The sequence below is a fragment of the Limulus polyphemus genome, unplaced genomic scaffold, assembly GCF_000517525.1.
Source record: "Limulus polyphemus unplaced genomic scaffold, Limulus_polyphemus-2.1.2 Scaffold457, whole genome shotgun sequence".
Taxonomy (NCBI): domain Eukaryota; kingdom Metazoa; phylum Arthropoda; class Merostomata; order Xiphosura; family Limulidae; genus Limulus; species Limulus polyphemus.
In genome coordinates this window covers 385765-406561 of record NW_013666067.1, presented here as the reverse complement: position 1 = coordinate 406561, position 20797 = coordinate 385765, and the positions used below count along the sequence as shown (strand labels likewise).

General features: G+C 32.5%; 1 protein-coding gene across 1 annotated transcript in view; it reads left to right on the top strand.

The window, feature by feature from the left end:
• The window catches only part of LOC106458407 (leucine-rich repeat-containing protein 15-like), a 45752-nt gene extending 28931 nt beyond the window's left edge, over nucleotides 1–16821 (top strand). The window contains exons 2-3 of the mRNA XM_022384615.1: nucleotides 1148–2755; nucleotides 15832–16821. Of these exons, the coding sequence (XP_022240323.1) occupies nucleotides 1190–2731 (1542 nt within the window). The 5' untranslated portion in view covers nucleotides 1148–1189 and the 3' untranslated portion in view covers nucleotides 2732–2755; nucleotides 15832–16821. The remainder of the gene's footprint in view (nucleotides 1–1147; nucleotides 2756–15831) is intronic.
• Nucleotides 16822–20797: the final 3976 nt, after the last annotated feature.

Below are 20797 nucleotides of genomic sequence, written 5' to 3'. Positions count from 1 at the left end.
TGGCTGAAAAGGCGAGCATGTTTGGTGGGATGGGGATTTGAACCCGCGACTCTCAGATTGCGAGTCGAGTGCCCTAACCACCTGGCCATGCCGGACCTTGAATGTTCTACCATTATATTTCTGTCGTAGTAGTGATCAGCAAATTAAAAGCTTATATAGTGTATAACCATTTTCCTGTTATATCAAACTAAGATATTTTGCTTTTATAAGTCAGACTAGTTGATGATATACGTTTGTACTGTCTTATAAACATTTATATTGTTCTTAATACTGTTATCGCAAAAGTTTTATAAAATATCTTATATTCTCTTTCACATATTTATTCGAGATTACATTTGTATAGTGATTTTAGATTTGGTGTTTCACAGTTTTTGTAAATTCCACTACGTCATCAGAAAAGCACAAAAAAGTCGGATTTGTTTTTCACATCATTAAAGATTTTTTAAAACCCATCATCTGCTATACAATCTGTTTTATTGGACTAGAGAACATAATATTCTGGTGAGGATTGTGGGGAAGATAAAGAAATAGTTATACAGATGAACAGACAAATGTTCTATGAAACACTTCTTTTTTCTTACTATTTATACTGTTATTCTACCAAAAAGTAAATGAATATCAAAGGTATTCACTTTCAATTTTCGTTTGCGCAAAAACGGTAAAACATTTTACTATATTTTGGAACTATCTTGTTTGTATGAGTTCATCGAATTCCTTCCTCAGGCAAAAATAGCCGTTAATTTCTGTCACTTGTCAGGCCAGAACGAATAATATTAGTTAGTGGAGTTTGTGAGATTTGTGCATGTTATTCTTGTCATCATAGATTCACACCTATCATTAATTGATATATATATTGAAAATATACATAGTATGATTTTATGGCAAGATATAAATACAATTTATTAATATGTATTTTTTGTTAACGTCTCGAAATGAAGCGTATATGTTCTTTAAAGAAAAGGGCAAACCTACAAATTCGATTGCAATATTTCCCCTTAGTAAATGTTGAGATTAAAAAAATAGAAATCAATAATAATAGAAAATACCAAAAATAATAGATTTTCAACAAACAAACTTACTGTAACTTGTCGGATTTTGTGTTGAATTATATTTTGTTCTGACAATGGGGTTTACTTCTGTGTTTCAGGGTCTGTTCCAGTAAAGGAGATGCTAGTATCACAATTTCACAATGAAATATCAAATAAAATTTGCGTTTTTCGTCGGTGTTCTCTTGTGTCATAAGGTTGTATCCGGGCTGTGTCCTTATCGGTGCCAGTGTGACGAAAAGAAACTTATGGTTTTTTGTGATGGTGCGAAACTGGATGTTGTACCCATCACTTTGAACCCTGACTTACGACAACTGCATTTGGGAAAAAATAGTATAAGGAGCATAATGTCAGCATTTAGTGTCTACCATAACCTTGAGTATTTAGATATGAATGGGAATCACCTGGTGACCTTGGGAAAAAATAACTTTGAGCGTCAACACAGACTTCAGATTCTTCTTCTCAGCCATAATATGATTTCTTCCTTGCATCAAATGTCATTTTTGGGCTTGAATTCCCTGGAGATTTTAAAGCTTGCGGGAAATGTTATCCGAGAACTTCCATCAGGAGTCTTCAAAGAATTATCTAGCCTTGAAGTTTTGGATTTGTCTAAAAATAACATTGTGACCATTTCGAACGATGCCTTTATCGGATTATCAAGGATAAAAATCCTCTTACTTCGAGAAAACAAGCTAGAGCAAATTCCTAAGCCAGCTTTCGAGCCCATACCTTATCTCATAAGCTTGGATTTAGGCCAGAATTCTATTCTCTTGGTTGAAGACCACGTATTTTCAAATCTATTAGAATTAAAATTGCTGAAACTGGACAGCTGCAGAATACATGAGATTCATAAGCACGCATTTGCTGGGCTTAATCATCTTACTGACCTTTTACTTCAAGATAATGAGCTTAAAGACATCCCTACTGAAGCTCTGCAGGACTTGGAAACAGTACAGGAACTCAAAATCGGGCAAAATAACTTCAGAAAAATCCAAAATAACGCATTTGCAGGCCTAAAAAATCTCCGATCCCTCAATATTAACAGCGCGCCTCTGTTAGAGAGAATTGAAAACCATGCTTTCTTAAGCAACAGTAATTTACAACATATAGTTATGAATCACAACAAAGAACTCCGTTATATTGGCAAAGATACTTTCTCGGTTCTCTCTTCTCTTCGCACAATTAGTCTTCGTGACAATGCCTTCTATACTGTTCCTGCCGAAGTACTCCCTTGGCAAAATTTAGAAAGTTTTGATGTACGAGATAATCCACTTGTATGTAATTGTAGCCTACTCTGGCTTCTACGTTTTGTGCAAAATTTTAACTATTCTAGTATTATTGATCCTGACATCACACGTATTACGTGTGAAACCCCGCCCTTTCTACTTGATCTATTATTGAAAGATTTGACTCCAGAGGACTTGGGATGTTATAGATCAGAAACACAAAAAATATTGACATGGACGTTTGCTGTAGTCGGAGTGCTGGTCATAGTAGTAATAGTGATAATTTTGTGGTACCGCCAGAAAGTGGCTACTGACCTGAAAATTAAATGCAGTACAAGCTTGTCTGACTCACAGTTTGATGCTAGATATGGCCAGGATAGTTTTAGGAACGGGCTTACCCCTGAAAGGGAGTGGATGGTTAAGATAGGCAAGGAATCCTACCCAGGAAGGCTTGTTTGACTTTCTTCCAATAAACACATTCAAGTATGCTCTTGTTCAGTTTATGTTGTTCTTTTTTAATTTTGAACTAAACTTGCAGATTCAACACTTGTTTTCCTTATATTCTAATCATAAAATTATTTATATTGATATTCCACTCATACAAAGTGTTGTGAACATATTTTATGTTCTTAAAGAATAAAATATCAGAAAAAAATGGTTGAAACATCAATAGAAATTGTGTAATAGTAAGTGATGTATGCGTATGTCATTGTTCGAGAAAGTGGAGAACAAAAAAAAAAAACAGTTTTATTGGTTATACTTTGCGATGATATAAGGTATAGACCCTCTCTTTACCTATATATATATGTGTGTGTGTGTGTGTGTTTGTATGTATGTGTGTATTTTCATCTCAGATGTTGGAAGAATCAATACGAATGTTTATGTATTACACCTGATAAAATATGAATGACTGAAGAACTTGTGTTTATATGTTTAAACCATACAGTTAGAATGTTTTCATTCCAATTATTGTTTTAGATACATGACCATTGATTTTTCTCTTTGGACAGAAGCTTCAGACTTTTAATCAGATAGTATTTAGTGCTAATGTGATTCTGACATATAGTAAAGAAGTACTTCATTGAGATAACTGCTGAAGACAACTGGTAAAATATACAAAGAGTGACAAACTTTGATGCTAATTTATTCGTATAATAAAACGATATACGTTTTATTATCCTTAAGATAAAATATAAGTGTATATAATTTGAACTGAAAATACTCAACTAATAACAAACACAAATTCCAAATAAATAACCTTCAGTGGCTCAGCGGTAAGTCTGAAGTCTTATAATGTTAGAAACTGGGTTTCGAGACTCTTGGTGAGCACAACACAGATAGACCATTATGTTGCTTTGTGCTTAACAACAAAATAGCACAAATTCTAAACAAATAAAGAAGCTTTTCTAATACCAAATGTTTGCTATATTATATTTAAATTAAAGCTGTTAGACGGAGTAACAATATTACTTTTATTTACAGCGACGTTAAATGAAATTTGTTACAAGGAACTAACGGTGTGAATGAAAGTTTCTAATTTTATCACACAACAGGAAGTTAAACTAAACTCCAACATTTCAATAGTGCTACCAATGTACTCTTCGACATATAAACAAGACTTCCTTCTTCAATAAATTTGATCGTAATTTCTCATTATGTTTTCTAAGAAAAAGAAAAAGCTTGATATGTCGCTTGTCTCTATGCGGCTACTGGTAAGTCTGAGAGCTTATAACGCTAAAATTCGGATTTCGATACTTGCGGTGGGCCCATTTATGTAGCTTCGTGAAAGTTCAACAAAACAGTTGATATGTCTATTTTGTTAGCCCACTTTTCAGAGTTAGCCTAGTAATCGATTAAGAAAATGCAACTAGAAACGTATACTATTTAGTGTTTACCTTTTAAACACAAAATTTTAAATTTTCAATTTTTTCCCTAAAAACTTTTAAAGCTACAAAAATGAGGTATTTTATGCAGTATTAGTTATCTATGATAATCGTAACATAGTTAATTAAATTATCTTTACAAGACACATATCGTAATATTAATTTTCTATTATAATTATGGTGTTTTGATACATTCAAAGGATAACGTGAAAACTTTAGTTCCTCGCTTTTCAGTTTGGCAAAATGAATTCGACTTTATTGGACAGCACATCGTCAAGTTTTTTTATTACCTAAATGGAACAGCTTTTTGTTAGCCACTCATGTCAAAATGATGTTTGGAGGTTGCATTATTTATCATATGTCTATATTAATTAAATAGTATGGAAATAATTCTCTAAATACAAAAATTGGATCTAAGATTATGAAAGCGCTGTACATTTTTATCACCAGTTAAGCTAAATGAAACATTGGATGTTAATAGAATATATATTTTCGAACTAGTTTAGAACTGAAAAGTGGAGAAACAAAAGTTTTGAGTTAACTTTCAACGAGTATTAGAACGTATCTAATTTGCAGGGTGAAAATTCGATTCAATAGTGAATGACTTTGGAAACAAATGTTTTACTTAACTCTGTCCTTCAGGTAATATTGAAACTACGTAGACGAAAGTGTGATTCGGATAGTACAGTGTGGCTTTAAGCTTAAATATTTTATACATAAAAAATCTGCACTGTTGCTCCAAGATCTATTGACAAGTTGCCTAAAGAAAAACAGCATAAAAATCCAATCTATCCGTCCATACTAGAATCTGTATAGGAAACTTTATAGGCAAACTTTGAATCTATATTTAAACCCATGTTTTTACATAAACATTCATAACTGTAAATTAAAAGTGTGTGTTAGTTAACTGAAATATTTTTTATTCGTTTAGTGTAAAACAAAATAATTAAAGATTATGAAATTAGATTTTCAAAAGACATTTTAAAATGTGGTAGTTTGTTTGGAAGAAGGGATTGTCACCCGACATCAACACATTAGTCATATTTAAGTTTACTAATGTGATCCGTTCGATAGTTGATAAATGATTTAGGAATGTAGACAGATTATTTGCATATATAAAACAACAACAACAAAGAATGTGAAATAATTTATACATAGATTTTGTAAATAACAAAAATCTTTATTAGTGCTGTTAATCGTTTAAGAATGTTTCTATTGCATATGCAACCTTTTATTTTTAGAGATAACTTTAAAGATGTTTGAAATTACGTGAAAATATACAAGGTGACCTACTAATAAAGAACGTTTTAGAATTATATTGGATTAATTTAAAAGTACAAATCAAATAGGGGTTTAAGTCCAAAATAGTAACGTCAGTTAAACAAAATTAGGAAAATACAATAACAAAAGTAAGCAATTAACGTATTCAGAGTGTAAGGAAATTGTAAATCTTGTAGTTCTATTTAGCAAACTGACTGATCTTGTAGTTCTATTTAGCAAACTGATTGATCTTGTTGTTCTATTTAAAAACTGACTGAACGAAGCAGTAGAAAACTTTATGTTCATTGTTGGGCTATTACAGGGCTAAAGTCTTTTGATCGTTTGTATATATGTCTCTATAATAATGGTTGGAGACGGCTTGAACGGGTAATGAGGAAAAACTTTAATATAAGTTTAACATAACAGCAAATGTACAACGTTTCGACAAGGTTTTGTCATCATTATTAGTCTCAAAGTGGGTTCCTCGTCATCGAATTTGAATGTCTCTATAAAGCTTTCTATTTAGAATTTAATAGATATATTATTCTAATAAATGGTAATACTTTTAAAATGGCTAAAAGGTAATAATGGTGTTACTACTCTTCAAAGAGGAGTGTGTGAAGGTAAAGAACAAGATCAATAAACTGTTAAAGACACAGTAACTACTTTTCTAGGTTAATAACCAAATCTGCTATTAGTTTGGACGTAAACCACAAGCAAATAAAATGCAAACCATTACTATACGTTTTTAACCTTTGGGGTGCGTGAGTATAAAAACAATTTAGTGAAACGCTACAGTTGCTACTTTTTTAGATGTGATTAGATGTAAGCTGCAAAAGAAACAATAAAAATTACGCTTCTGAAATATATATTTGTGATACAGCGAAAATTAAGAATAAATTACGGTATAAAACACATGTTCAGTAACTTTCAATCATATAATAGACAGTACATATACTTAAAGGGTATTACAAAGAGATGCAACATGAAATATATTCAAATACAGTTATTTGAATCGTATATATTAGTACAACTTATATACCCATATAACAGCACATATTTTTAAAGCAGCCTTCATTCTTATGTAAAACGTCCTCCGCTGGGCCAAAGGTAAATTTCCGAACTTACAATGTTAAAATCCAGGTTTCAATTCCCCGCGGTGGACAGAATACAGACAGCTCATTGTGTCGCTTTGCGTTACAGACCACCACCAACAACAATATAACAGTGATTTTCTACCTAATACGGTTTTACTTATTTTCATAAAAATGTTCCAGTTTGTTACATTGACCTTAGTTTATGATACTTTAAATGCAAATCAGAAACACATGCAAATCTTGTATTTATTAACAAAGCTGCGAAAGTAAAAAGATATATACAATCTTTATTTATGTTTTCACAAATAAAACATAAAACAAATCCTTAAGCATGTATAATGTATTCAAAGTATGAGAGAGGGAAGCAAATATTACAGTCTTTATTGACTTGGGCATTCAAATATCACTCAGGTAATGTCATAGCCACCTAAAAAAAAAGTTGGTCACGTTTACACGGTTGTAGTTAGCGGTCTAAAATATGATGTGTTGTCCAAATTTGAGAAAGTTTGTTAAATTGTGTTTGATTAAGAAACTTGTCCCCCCTGTGACTTACCGGTAAGTTTATGAAGATAAAATACTGAAATTCTTGGTTCGATTTCCTGTGGTGAACAGAGCGCGAACAACACATTGTGTAGTTCTACGTTAAAACAGCAACAACAACAACAAAGAAAGTTATAGATAAGTGAAAATAAATTAGGTTAATATTTTCTAAATTTAAAGAAATGAAGAGTTTTATTCTTTCAAATGAAAAATTTGACAAGGGGGTAAATGTGTTTTATGTAATTTATAACGCATATATAAATGGATCGTTTCGTTAACAGTTTTTCTCTCTAATATAAGCACGTGTATGTATAAAATCAGATGAAAGGAATCCGGAGGGCTCTAGAATGTTGAATTTTGATAATGAAAGATTTAGAAGAAATATGAATATGTTATAATGGAAGATAAAGTAAGGAAACCTTCATGAATATAAGTGCATAATTTACTTACTCTTAAAAATGGGGGAGTATAGTAAGGCGAATTTATCACAAATGTGTTTATATCTTTGGTTAACGAAAGGTTAGCCGAAACTATTCAAACTGATTATCTTACAAACTACAACAACAGCTAGTGAGCTACATAATGTTGGTTTCAATAATTATTGCTTACTAATCGTTAAATGATATTGAAAATGTTTCCTACAATTGATTGCACCATTCTCAATGCAATAAGAGATTCTACAAGAAAGAAACGACTGGGATAATTTCAAAGGGAGATCAATGGAATTATTTAATAACTCAATAATTTCCTTGTAGTTTCGTTAAGATAAAGGATTGTTGTGACTCTTTACACAGAATAAAGTATATTTAGGAACTTAAAATACAGTCATGACTTTGCGTTGGTAGAAATCAGTTATTCCTTTTTTTATTACGTAATACTAAAGTTTATATTAAAAAGTATGTTTTAGTAGGGGCCCGGCATGGCCAGGTGGATAAGGCGCTCGACTCACAATCTGAGGGTCGCGGGTTCGAATCCGCATCCCACCAAACATGCTCGCCATTTCATCCGTGGGGGCGTTATAATGTGACGGTCAATCCCACTATTCGTTAGTAAATGAGTAGCCCAAGAGTTGGCGGTGGGTGGTGATGACTACCTGCCTTCCCTCTAGTCTTACACTGCTAAATTAGGGTAGCGCAGATAGCCCTCGTGTAGCTTTGCGCGAAATTCCAAAACAAACAAACAATGTTTTAGTACGTTTGTTCAATGGCTAACATAAACACATCATCTTTTGCGCTCTATGATGAAGTATTTGCGAAACTTGAAAACTGTTTTATAACAAAGTTGTCAACATTCTTTCCTTTGAGTACATATCATTCGTTTTATGTCAAACAGAAAGATTTACACAACCAGCTGAAGTTTCATATAGCTCTTTCCTGCTAGTATCCAAATAATTATAGGAATCTTTGGGGAAATTCTGGGAAAGAAAATAATGTTTAAGCACGCGCGTTACCGCCAGATAATCGTAATCGCCCAACAGGGAAATTTCTATAGGAAAACAATTTTAAGGAAAACAAAAATCGAAGTGACGCATTTACAGGAACACAAGCTTTGATTATATACATATCATACTGCACTGTTATAAGAAATACAGTTTGATATTTATTATAGTCATTGTTCCTTCAACTAAACTATCGTTATACTTATCACAGAAACACGATTTTTCATTGACCTTGTGTACATCCTAATGTTATGTAAATGAACGGGTAACACACAGTTTGTTTTCATTTAGCAGTATGAACGAGAGCCAAGTTAAAAAAAAAGAGATACAAATTGATAGTGAAACTCGCCAGGGACTCAACGTTACACATTTTCTATGATGTTGAGAACACTAGATTGTTCAGAAAACAGCCATACTCAAGGATTTGCAGTTTAAATACAAACTCATAATGAACAAGATGTAGGCCTGCTTTCAGACCATTAACACTGTTGGCCAGAGATCTGGGGAAGTTTGTTTGTTTGTGATTAAGCACAAAGCTACAGAATGGGCTATCTGTGCTCTGCCCACCACGGGTATCGAAACCCGGATTCCAGCGTTGTAAGTCCGCAGACGTACCGCTGTGCCACTGGGGGGCTCTGAGGAAGTTAACTCATTGTCGACAACCCTTCAAGGCGACCATTGTTTTACTATAGTGACTATATGTGGGTTATATCATCGATCAGACGTCAAGCCAGCAAACAAACGATCATAAATAGGTTTCATTGGCCTTCATGCCAGACAACCAATGGTGTGCGTATCTCTAATCCATCACTATAAAACAATCCACCTATAATGGTGTCAAAAACATTTGGATTGACCAAACAACATGTCTTATAAATAGAAAAAATGTGCTTCACACTGTAACTGTAAACCTATATGTGTATGCATATGGATGGTGGCCGGGACCAGGTTTAACCTCAAGTTCACGTCCCCTCTAACAAATATGACTTCTTGCGCGCAACCTATGAGTTAAGTGAGTAGATGTAATACATGGACACACAATTGTCTTTACCATAATCGCCCCCATCTCCAAAGAGATCACTTGAATCTTCTTCCTCAGGGGGCGGAAAACGCTGGGTTAGCAAATTCCTGGAAAGGGAAGGTATCGAGCGAATGCAGTGATCAGCATGCTCATCGGATTTGCATACGATTGATCATATATATACCTTGCTCTGAGAAAACCTCTAGCAGCATGTGATTCACTTTCAAGCAATATGCTGATGAACGCAAAGCTGCTCTGATGGAAGAGAGAGTTAAATTACTCCAGGACTTTCTTGATTCGTTCATTTTAAGATACCATATCGTTCTACGACTTGCTTTAGTGTATGAGGTGATCATATGACTTATTAACAAGCATTTTTATAATCTACTAGGCTGAAAGTTTTATAGTATGAAATGAGTAATCGTGATTGTTTTATTTATAATTTTTTGCTAACCTTTGTAATGTTTATCTGCGTATATTCGTTCCTAATGTTGAATTGATAAACTAGAGGGAAGAAAGCTAGTCCACAGCATCCAAGGCACCAAAACACGGGACGCATTTTTATGGCAAGGGACATGAATTATGAATCCTCGGATTCACAGTCCGGGTAAGATAATGAAGCCCAACACGAGTATTTGTGGAAATGTACTCTTATGATATTCATTTGCATATCGATCACATGGCTGGTCATCTGACACTTGCTCGTGGTTGTAATTGATAATAATAGTTGTGTTTTGTCGTAAGTGGAATATGAGAAAACTGCGATTATAGCTTAATTATTTTAAGCATTGTAATTAAACAACTATATATTTGTGTTATATGTGTTTAGTGGGTTTATGGCTCATTTGAATGCCGAATCTGTTAGAACCTATTAATGTTATTTAAAATTTCACTTTTCCTGTTGCGGCCTGGCATGCCCTGGTGGTTAGGGCGTTCGACTCGCAATCTGAGGGTTGCGGGTTCGAATCCCTGTTACCGAACATGCTCGCGTTATAATATGATGGCCAATCCCACTATTCGTTGGTAAAAGAGTAGATTGAGAGTTGGCAGTGGGTGGTGTTGACTATCTGCCTTCTCTCTAGTCTATCACTGCTACCACAGATATCTTTGCGCGAAATTCAAACAAAATCAAACTTTCCTTGTATAATTGAAAACTGAAGCTAGAAATATTATTTTTAAGGTGTCATGAAAGTTACTTTTTCTCAAAGGTTTTCATTATAATCTATAACTGATCCTATTGTTATGTTATCGTCACTACTCTAGTTCTGAGATGTCTTGGGGAATTAAACATTTGTAATGGTATAAACTATGGTTGGCATCAACCAGTATATTATCTTGTATAGAAACACAATTTTTAAATCTAATATAGCTACAAAAAGAAAATATTTACAGCTTACATCATAGTTTCAGTGTTATGTGAACTTCACGTGTCATAGCTAGCTCATCGGTGATTGCTATATGAGCTTTATGTGTTGTTATTGTGAATAATGAGAAAATGGTGTATTAGTTTGATGTATTGTTGCCACCCAGTGGCACAGCAGTATGTCTGCGAACTTACAACGCTAGAAACCGGGTTTCGATATCCTTGGCGGCAGAGCACATATAGCCCATTCTGTAGCTTTGTGCTTAATTACAAAACAAATAATGTGTTGTTATTGTGAATGATGAGAGAATGGTGTATTGATTTTATATGCTATAGCTGTACTTTATCTATTGGTGGTTTTATAGTGGTTGCAGTCATCAATGACAGAAGTGTTGTGTATTGATTTTATATGCTATAGCTGTACTTTATCAATTGGTGGTTTTATAGTGGTTGCAGTCATCAATGACGGAAGTGTAGTGTATTAAATTCGCGTATTGTAGCTTCTCAATGAGTAGAGAGTGGTATATAAACCCAGCGCATTGTTGTTGTTTTGTTTTGTCGTAATATAATAATATTCTTGGCAAAGTGATGACACCTGGTTATGATATATATATATATATATAACCTAAATATATTTACTAGCTACCAAGACAGAAAACTTTTACTCATAATAACTATTGAAAAATATTTATAAGAGTGTGTGTATTTTCTTATAAAAAACCCCATTAGACTGTCTACTGCGTCCACCAAGGGGAATCGAACACCTGATTTTACAGTTGTAAATCTGCAGACTTACCGCTGTCCCACCGGGGGACATATTTATAAGAAAAGCATTGAAAAAATTTATACCAGAGATATGAGTCTAGTTTCAGGAAATCATCTTGGGAAAGAAATCTTTCCTAAGAAAACTTAAGAGACCTTTCTTAAGTGTATCCTATAAAATGTTTCTTTTCCAATTGTACGATAGTTGAATAGGTGTCTAAAAATAGAACTGAACATGGTCGCCTCCTAAAATTGTGTAGAATAAATAAATTACTATATAATATTTTTAAATATTTTTGTAACTTAAAACATATAGAAAAAGGTGGCCGTTGTTAATCAAACTTTAACAATTTTGTGGCTAGAAAAAAGTTGTATATGATTTATAATGTTTTAGATTATTGTTTTTTCGTAATTAACTGAAAAACATATGTTACCTGTATGTAAACTAAAAGAAAGTGTGATTAACAAACATTGGCTACGTTTTTTTTACAATTTAACATAAATGACCATCTAATTTGATTAAAAGCTCCATATATTCCTGACACATTGTGTTTTAAGCTATTCTTAAATCGTTGTTATTTGCACAATCGGCACTTTCTCCACCGCGGGGAATCGAGCTCCGAATTTTAGCATTGTAAGTTCGTACACTTACTGCTGACTCACCGGGGGAGACTTCTTAACTTATTATTTGCAAGACATCTCTAAGATGGCTTTATGTTAACACTTAGAAAATATCTTACGAAATTATCATGTTTTATCTTTAGTACTGACTTAGGAAAGAACTTTAAAAAACTCTTAAGATATGAAATAGTTCGTGAAATACTCTTAGAAAACAGACTTTTTTCTAAATATGTCTCGAAAATGCTCGAGTAAGACCTCATATAGATTAATAAACTGAGAACCTTGCGCATAATGTTAGTATTTCAGTTATGTAGCAAGATTTATATATGCATGTATGCATTGCCTTACACTTACACTTTACTTGTTGTTTTACTTCTCTTCAGAGCCTTACTGTTTTTCTATTTGACATAGTGTACCAATAACATATTTTCTTCTTAATAGAATAAAATAAATATTCCCGAAATACATCTATTTTCAACTTTAAACATAAGTAACTTAATTTACAAGTGATCAATCTCTTGACCATTGGTCACCTGATTTCCAGTTGTTTACTTCTTGGGTCACTGCAAGTGTTCACGTTTGACCACTGACGGTTTTAGTCAGTCAATATAACCCAATATAACTATGGTATGTACCTATACCGCTATACCTACAAAGTTATAAAGGACCATCTTCACTCGTGTAGTATTAAGTATTGGAAAACAATTTGGTCAATTATACAAACATAATGTATTATTAGTTGAAACTTTATATTTTGTAACACATGTAAGATTACAAAAGTTACTTTGCTAGACATATCAAATAATACCACCTAACCTTACTCTGTACTTCAGCTATAGCTCTATGCAATGGTAACAACCATTTCTAAATTAGTAAAATCGTCGAATTTCCCACAGGTGACGTCAAGCCAGACATGCAGTGGCATGTTGTAAGTATCGAAAGATACATAATAGCAGATGTAACCGATATTTGGGTATAGTACGTTTCATGTGGACATAGTTAAAGCTTTAAGCTGAGAAATGTTGGCCTAAGAATAACAACAAGAATGATTGTAACAAACTAGAAATGTATTGAAGTTCTGTTATTAATTAAAGCGTACCGTCCAATGATATTTTACAACAAGTATATGCATGTAGCCTTTCAGGAAATTATAGAAATACTTGAAAGTGTTTCTTTGGGAGGTTAAATTTTTACCGTGGATAATATATGATAAAAAGCTTTCTGTTATCATGAACCGTATTTTAAAACACATTATCGTGTGTTCTCGATATCAGTTTGACGCAACTTACTGAAGACACACTACCGTCTGTTCTTGATATCAGTTTTACTCGCTTTACTCAAGACACACTATCATGTGTTCTCGATATCATCAGTTAAATGCGTTTTACTGAATACATAATATCGTATGTTTATAGTATGCGGCGTGAAAATATTTTTTTTTCGTTTTGTAGTTTCAGAAAATATATCGAAAAGTATCGAAAATTCCTAAACAAGATTCACCCCGAAACAAAAGTAATCCAGTTGTTTATTTTTAAAGCAATTAACAATGAAATAAATTAAACGTTCTTTTTTCTTTTACTCAGACTAAACAAGGTTCGAGCCGTTCCAGTAGACATTTTGCTTCACGAGACACACTCACGATATACAGTTAATAGTCACTGAGAAAGAATTAATAGTTCACCCATATCATTATTTGCTAACTTTTACACTTATAGTGACATTCACTCAGTAAAGTTATGTTCTAGCAAGTATAGAACTTCGAACGTTGCCACCAACATTATTCGTTATTTTACATGTTTTAACTTTAATATTGGAATCTGGTTAGGTATTTCTCTGCAAAAATATTGTTCTTTACTTCTGTCAGCTAAAATATCGTGGTTATATTTGTATTAGCTATTATTTATGTTTTATAATAACTTTAATGAAACAAATAACTGTTTATTTTCCTAATACATAACCGTGCCGATTAGATACCGTACTTTAAAAACTAGTATTCTTCTTGTTGTTGTTGTTGTTCTTTATTAATCACAAAGCTACACAATGGACTATATATGTTGTTCTCACCACGGTTATCGAAATCCTGTTTTTGACGTTATAAGCCTTTACACTTTCAGCTGAGCCACAGAGGAGCACCTGGTGTTCTACCCATGAAACAATTCAATGTAGACGTTGAAAGACATTGACATGCTTTGTTTTTCATATTTTCCTCAAGTATAACATGTTGTCAATTGGTTAAAAGAAACTGATTTAATACAATAAGAAAAGTATTTGATTTCACTAATTAATTTTAACAGAACATTTTCCGTTATACCACATAGTGTTATAATACAATATATACAAAACTGTTTATACAAGGAACATACAGGGTGCCTCTGTACGGTGTTAGTCGCTAAACGTTTCTATGTTGAGGATGTTAGCCACTGAGTGTCTCTATATTTAGGATATTGGACCTGACTTTCTATATGTTTAGGACATTAGACCTGACAGTCTCTATGTTTAGAGTATTAGACCTGTGTGTCTCATGTTTAGGTTGTTCGACGCTGAATGTCTATGTTTAGGATATTAGGCCTGAGTGTCTCTATTTTTAGGTTGTTAGAAGCTGAGTGTAACCATGTTTAGAATGTTAGACGTTGAGTGTCTTTGTGTTTAGAATTTTAGACGCTAATTGTCTGTGCGTTTAGGTTGTTAAACGTTGAACGTCTCTATGTTTGAGGTGTTAGCCATTGAGTGTCTCTATGTTTGGGAACGTTAGTCATTGAACGTCTCTATATTTAGGATGTCATTCATTGAACGTATTTGTGTTTAGGATGTTGCATACTGAGTATCTCTATATTATAGGAATCAGATCCTGCGCGTCTCTATGTTTTTTTTTGTTATATATGGCTTAAATACCTTGAGTTGATAATGTATACCCAAAGATATATAGTTTGAGTAATAAAATAATTGTGTAGGCGAGGAAATATCAAACTGCAAAATAGAATAAAAAGTCGTGAAAAACTCGCCAAATTAGAATAATTTTATTAGTAATATAAGAAAATGACGTTTCGGACAACAGCCCTTCATCAGGTTATCAGTGACGATGAAACAATAATTAAATTTTTATACTTTTATTATTATTTTTTTATTATGTTACTTCCATTATCTCATTTGTAGCTTCAGGAACATGTTCTCGAGCCTTCGAGTCACGTGATATTTGTTCTTTCAACCTAACCCTTATATTAACAGTGTCATCGTCAGTGGTAACCTGATGAAGGGCTGTTGCCCGAAACGTCATTTTCTTGTTTTACTAATAGTTATTTTAATTTGGCGAGTTTTTTTAACACTACTTTTGATTTTACCCAAAGATATATAGTCGATTTCCATTTTCAGAACATTTGATATATGTTTAGTGAAACAGTGTTTTATATATATATTTCTTCTGATAAGCTAAATTCTAACGCTTACTATATTAACTAAGTACTTGTATTCAAATTTTACTCTAATAAAACATTTTAACACTATATGTAGAATTTATTTAAAGACTTAAGACAAACGTTTCTGTAATTGTTTGAAACATTTAATTGTTCTTTCACAGATTTGACTTCGACGAAGAAGCTGGAAAATTGATAAATTGGAAAATATGGAGATTTCAACGTAAAGCATTGAAAATTCACATATTTATTACTGGAAACTCAAAGTTCGTGTTTGAGCAGAGTGAATAAAGTGTGGTATTGAGTTAATAAGTAAAAAGAAGAGAACTTAACATTTAAATTTAATGACATCACTTTAACAGTTAGGATAAAAGTTGAAAATTACCGCTTTATTTCCTTTATCGTTAAGAAGATGTTCTTGGGTTAGATGACAGCGTAACTCATTCTATATCAAATAATAAAGTGCCGAAGACACTTTTCTTGATTCTCTTCTTCTTTGAAATTAACTCTTTTTTTTTTAAACGAGTGAAATATTCATCCAACTTTTGAGAAAATCGATTTAATTTATCATTTATAAATACATACTAATTATATGGTGTTTTTACGATAGTGATAATTCTAAAATCGCTTGTCTTTTGGAATTGCTTAAAAATAATATAATTTAAGTTTATTTTGCGAAAAAGTGTTCAAACAAATGAATAATAAAAAGAACCAATTGTACATGGATTAAATCAGAACAAGCCTGGATAGTAATTCTCTGAAGTAGATATTTTTTCTGTGTTATTGTTAAAACAATTTTGTGTATTGGTGGTGGTATAAAGAAATAGTTGATACCGGAAATTTTTTCACGTATTAATGACTAGCTATAAACATCTGATTTCGTGCTCTATAACCTCTGTACATAAAATACGCATGATATGAACAGAATGTACTAGAATTTTAGCTTGTGTACATATATTTGTAATGCTATCTGCTTTCCTTAAGCTCTTTCATATTTGTAAGAAATATATATATATGTATGTTACAGATAAATTCCTGAGTGTATAAATTATTATTTAATGTTACTTAAAATGAATTTCCTTCCTGTATTTGGGTAAGCTGTATTGTAACATGTGTAGTGCATCATATAATCATATAATGTATCGTTTTCAAAAACAGTGTGTGCTAAAAAAAATAAAACATTCTATTAAAAAATTGAACCAAATCAATTTCGTCTACTAACACTACATACTGATAACACTATCAATGACAAAAAGTGAAAATTGTGAGTGTGATAACAATGAATCCAATAGTAAAAGTAGCACCTCATAGCACGATATTCAAATAAACAATTATTGACGTTAAATTACACATACGACTTTTACACGATTAATGTCTTATCTTAAAATAATTCGAATTTTCAAATACATCAAAACCTTGTTTTATAATCTCTAAGACCTTGTGACTCTTTTTACCTCCTCTGATTGCACTTGTTCGTACAATACGCATGAGTAGTATTATTTTAGATAATATTTTGTAAAATCATTTTATCCTCCAATCATGAAAAAAACAACAAAACAACAATTTAATCTATGGCTAGACCGTAAAGATCTGGTTAAGGTGAAATGAATGCTATTTTACAAAGCAGAAAATGATAGACTTTAACGCTTTGAACAGTGAGATACATCTGAGGTGTGTCTATCAACGAATGTATGCGATCAATCATAATATTCTAACTACAAGATTATACCATAACACACCCATAATTTCCGATTTGCACTTTTACAACCTTTTGCACTTTTCATGACACAAATTCATCTTTTTTTTACTTCCGTAAGTAAATGCTCCCGTGTCGTGCTAAAATGGTGGTGCTCGTGCCAAGGATAATCGGTTAATCACTCCAGGGAAGCTTCCGTCTAACACTCTAAAGGGTGGTGGCTAATGCACCAACCCCCATTTAAGATCTTGTTGAATACCTTGTTGGTAAACGCCCTTTTCTGAGAAATATGAAAATTTCATCTGTCCACTTTGAGATAAGCACCACTTTATTTTACATTCTCTTTAGAGCGTTCAAGTGTAATTAATCATGCTAACAAACAACTTTCACAAAAATAGTTTTGGCATGCGACCTTTTTCTCTCTCCTATGATTACATTTGAGCTTGCCTGAAGAAGCCGATAAGTGAAAAGGGACTAGGGTTTGAACTGAGAACCACTGGCTACTAAGGCCAGTACTCTACCACTGAACTATCCCAGATTACAGGTCACCCCGTGTCATTGTTTGTCCTTGATGATTTTTTTCTTTCTTTTTTCACTTTGACTATAGTCAACATAATAAGTTCGATGTTGTGGGTTGATTTATCACCACTCAACTAAGTTATACAAGTTCTATCATAAACCTACTTTCCTTTTTATTAAAGTGCTGGCTCTGTTAGCCAGACGTCATGGGTTAAAGCCCAGGTTCGAGAGTCTCTTTTCACTTATAGATGTTTTTCGAGTTAATGTTTGAAAGTGTCCTTTCATTGATTTCCAACGGAATTTAAAATTATTACATTTACTTAAAACGTATGAGAAAGATAATACCTTGTATGATTTAGTATAATGTGTATGTGTGTTTTCTTTTAGCAAAACCCACATCCGGCTATCTGCTATGTCCACCGAGGGGAATCGAATCTCTGTTTTTAGCATCGTAAGTTCGAAGATTTACCGCTGTCCCACCGGGGAACATTTTATGTAATACTGCTTAAATATTGATTTGAAACCTAGGTTATATATAGAAGAAATTATCAATTATATCTTTATTTAAATGTATTACAGTGGCATGCACAACACTATTATAACGTTTGAACTGTAAAGGTTCTCTGGATATTTTTGCATTTCACGTTTTTTTATTTCTAAAGTGCAACAAACTGTGTAGTATATAGTATGGGTATTATGATATGAACAGGAAACTCTGTGTATTGTTTGATTTTGTAAGTGATTATAGCGAACTGTTTTGACATTTTTGCTTTTCATTTTCCCCAATATTTTCACATGATATTAGCTCGAATTTCGAAACCATATGTTAGATTTAATCAATCATTTCATTTGCAGTAAAACATATGATATCTGACACACTTGAGTATTAATACCATAGAGAAAATTAATAATTCATTTAAAACTATTTCGTTTTATTTGCATTTTTTTCTCACCCGTGAACTTAATCTCTGAAAGCACTTTTTTGTGACTAGGGATTAAAATATAAACTAAGTTTCAAATTCTACGCAAGAACAAACCTCTTGGGAACAAAATCCATTAGGGATTGTCTAACATAAGACGAGTAACACATGGATAAGAAAGTTACTTCAGGAGTGACAAGAATACCAATATTTTTAATTACAAACTATTGGTGCTTAGTATTAACTTACAAATTATAGTAGACACTAAAAAATATATTTCTGACAGAGGCTTTTCTATGAAACCATATAGTCATTCAATTAATTTGTGTTCCTTTCAAGCTCAGAAGACGTCGAATCTGGAATAAAAATAAAGTAACTAAATATAACTACATCGAAAATAATTACTTGTAACATGATAAACTAGCACTTGCAAAAATAGCTCAACTCTAATTAATAATATTATTATTATTTGTCCCAGAACATGAATAAATAATTTTACTTTCCCATATCTGTGTTTGGATGTTGATCATTTTGTTGTAAGTTTAATGCTCTTACGTCGCTGAAGCCCATTCCCACTGATATCTGTTTATCTGTAGGTGCTTTAACAACCCTGGAATTTGTCTATGTTACTTTTTTTGTGGGATATAAAATTGATTACGTTAAATTGGAGTATATTCATAGCTGAAACACAAGTAAATAATATAAATAAATACACTGCGGTTGCGATCCATTTTTCCTTTTGCTGCTTCTTTAATATAGTCTTATTTAGATCTTTTCGCCTGTGTTCATATGTTTATTTATTTTAGAGCAAAGCCACATTGGGCTGTCTATTGTATCCACAGCGTTGTAAGTCCGTAAACTTAACGCTGTCCCACCGGGGGACTGTATTCATCTGTACAAAACAATTATCCTAGTTAATGTTTCGCAAAAATAAAATTAGCTAATCACATATGAAACATAGTATTTACATATTAAAAGTTAATTACCACTGATTGTTTTGCACATGACAACCTTTCCTGCCAATGACCCTTTGTGTTTCCTAAAATCGAAGTTTATCGATATACTGACTAAGGTTATAGCCTTAGACGAATATGTCTTCTTCAACATGCCATCAGCTGGGATGTGTCAGCAGTAGGATTGAAAAAATGACCTATCTATCTGTATTAAACATTCGTTTTTCTTAATAGTAAGAATATTACTTATCGAGCTTATAAGCATAAAATTCTAAACCAGCAACAAACAAGCTCTAGTCAAAGATTTGTCAAAATGCCTACAGAAAGATAAGAATAGTAAACATGAATATTAAATTATTTAGAAATTTAAATAATTATGTTATCATAAAAATCGGCCCCTTTTCAGGACGATAATTCTATAAAAGATTGTTATGCAAATTAATTATAGAAGTAAAAAGTATACTACCGTACGTTAAATGTATAAATCACAAAAAACACAATCGGCTGTAGAATAATAATGCAACTGTCTCGTCCAGTATTTATATAAACAAAACATTAAGTATGATTAAAGTATATAAAGCAAATGACTGGCTACAATATTTGCCTCTTTCAAATAATGGATAAATTAAGAGAGTATGTGTGATAAATACTGACATGCAAAATATAAAAAAACATGCTATAATAGTTGTCTCGTTAAAATAATGGTTCTACTTGCAATTTTTTAGGACACATAATTTAATTTAGACTACAATGTTGATGACGTAATCTCACGTTGAGACACATTGAGACAACCATTGATGAGCCTATCATCGTATTAAACTATCCATTTATAGAAACCCCATTAGCCTGTAGAATCCTAGTAACATCATTTGCCTCTAGAACCTGAAGAACACTGTCCGCCTATAGAACCTTAGTATCACCATCCTCTTAGTAACACCGTTCACCTTTGTAAAACACATGTAATACAGTTAACTATATAATATATATCTATAAACATAAGTTGAGACAAGTTAAAATCTGTATGCCATTCAACAGAAGTATA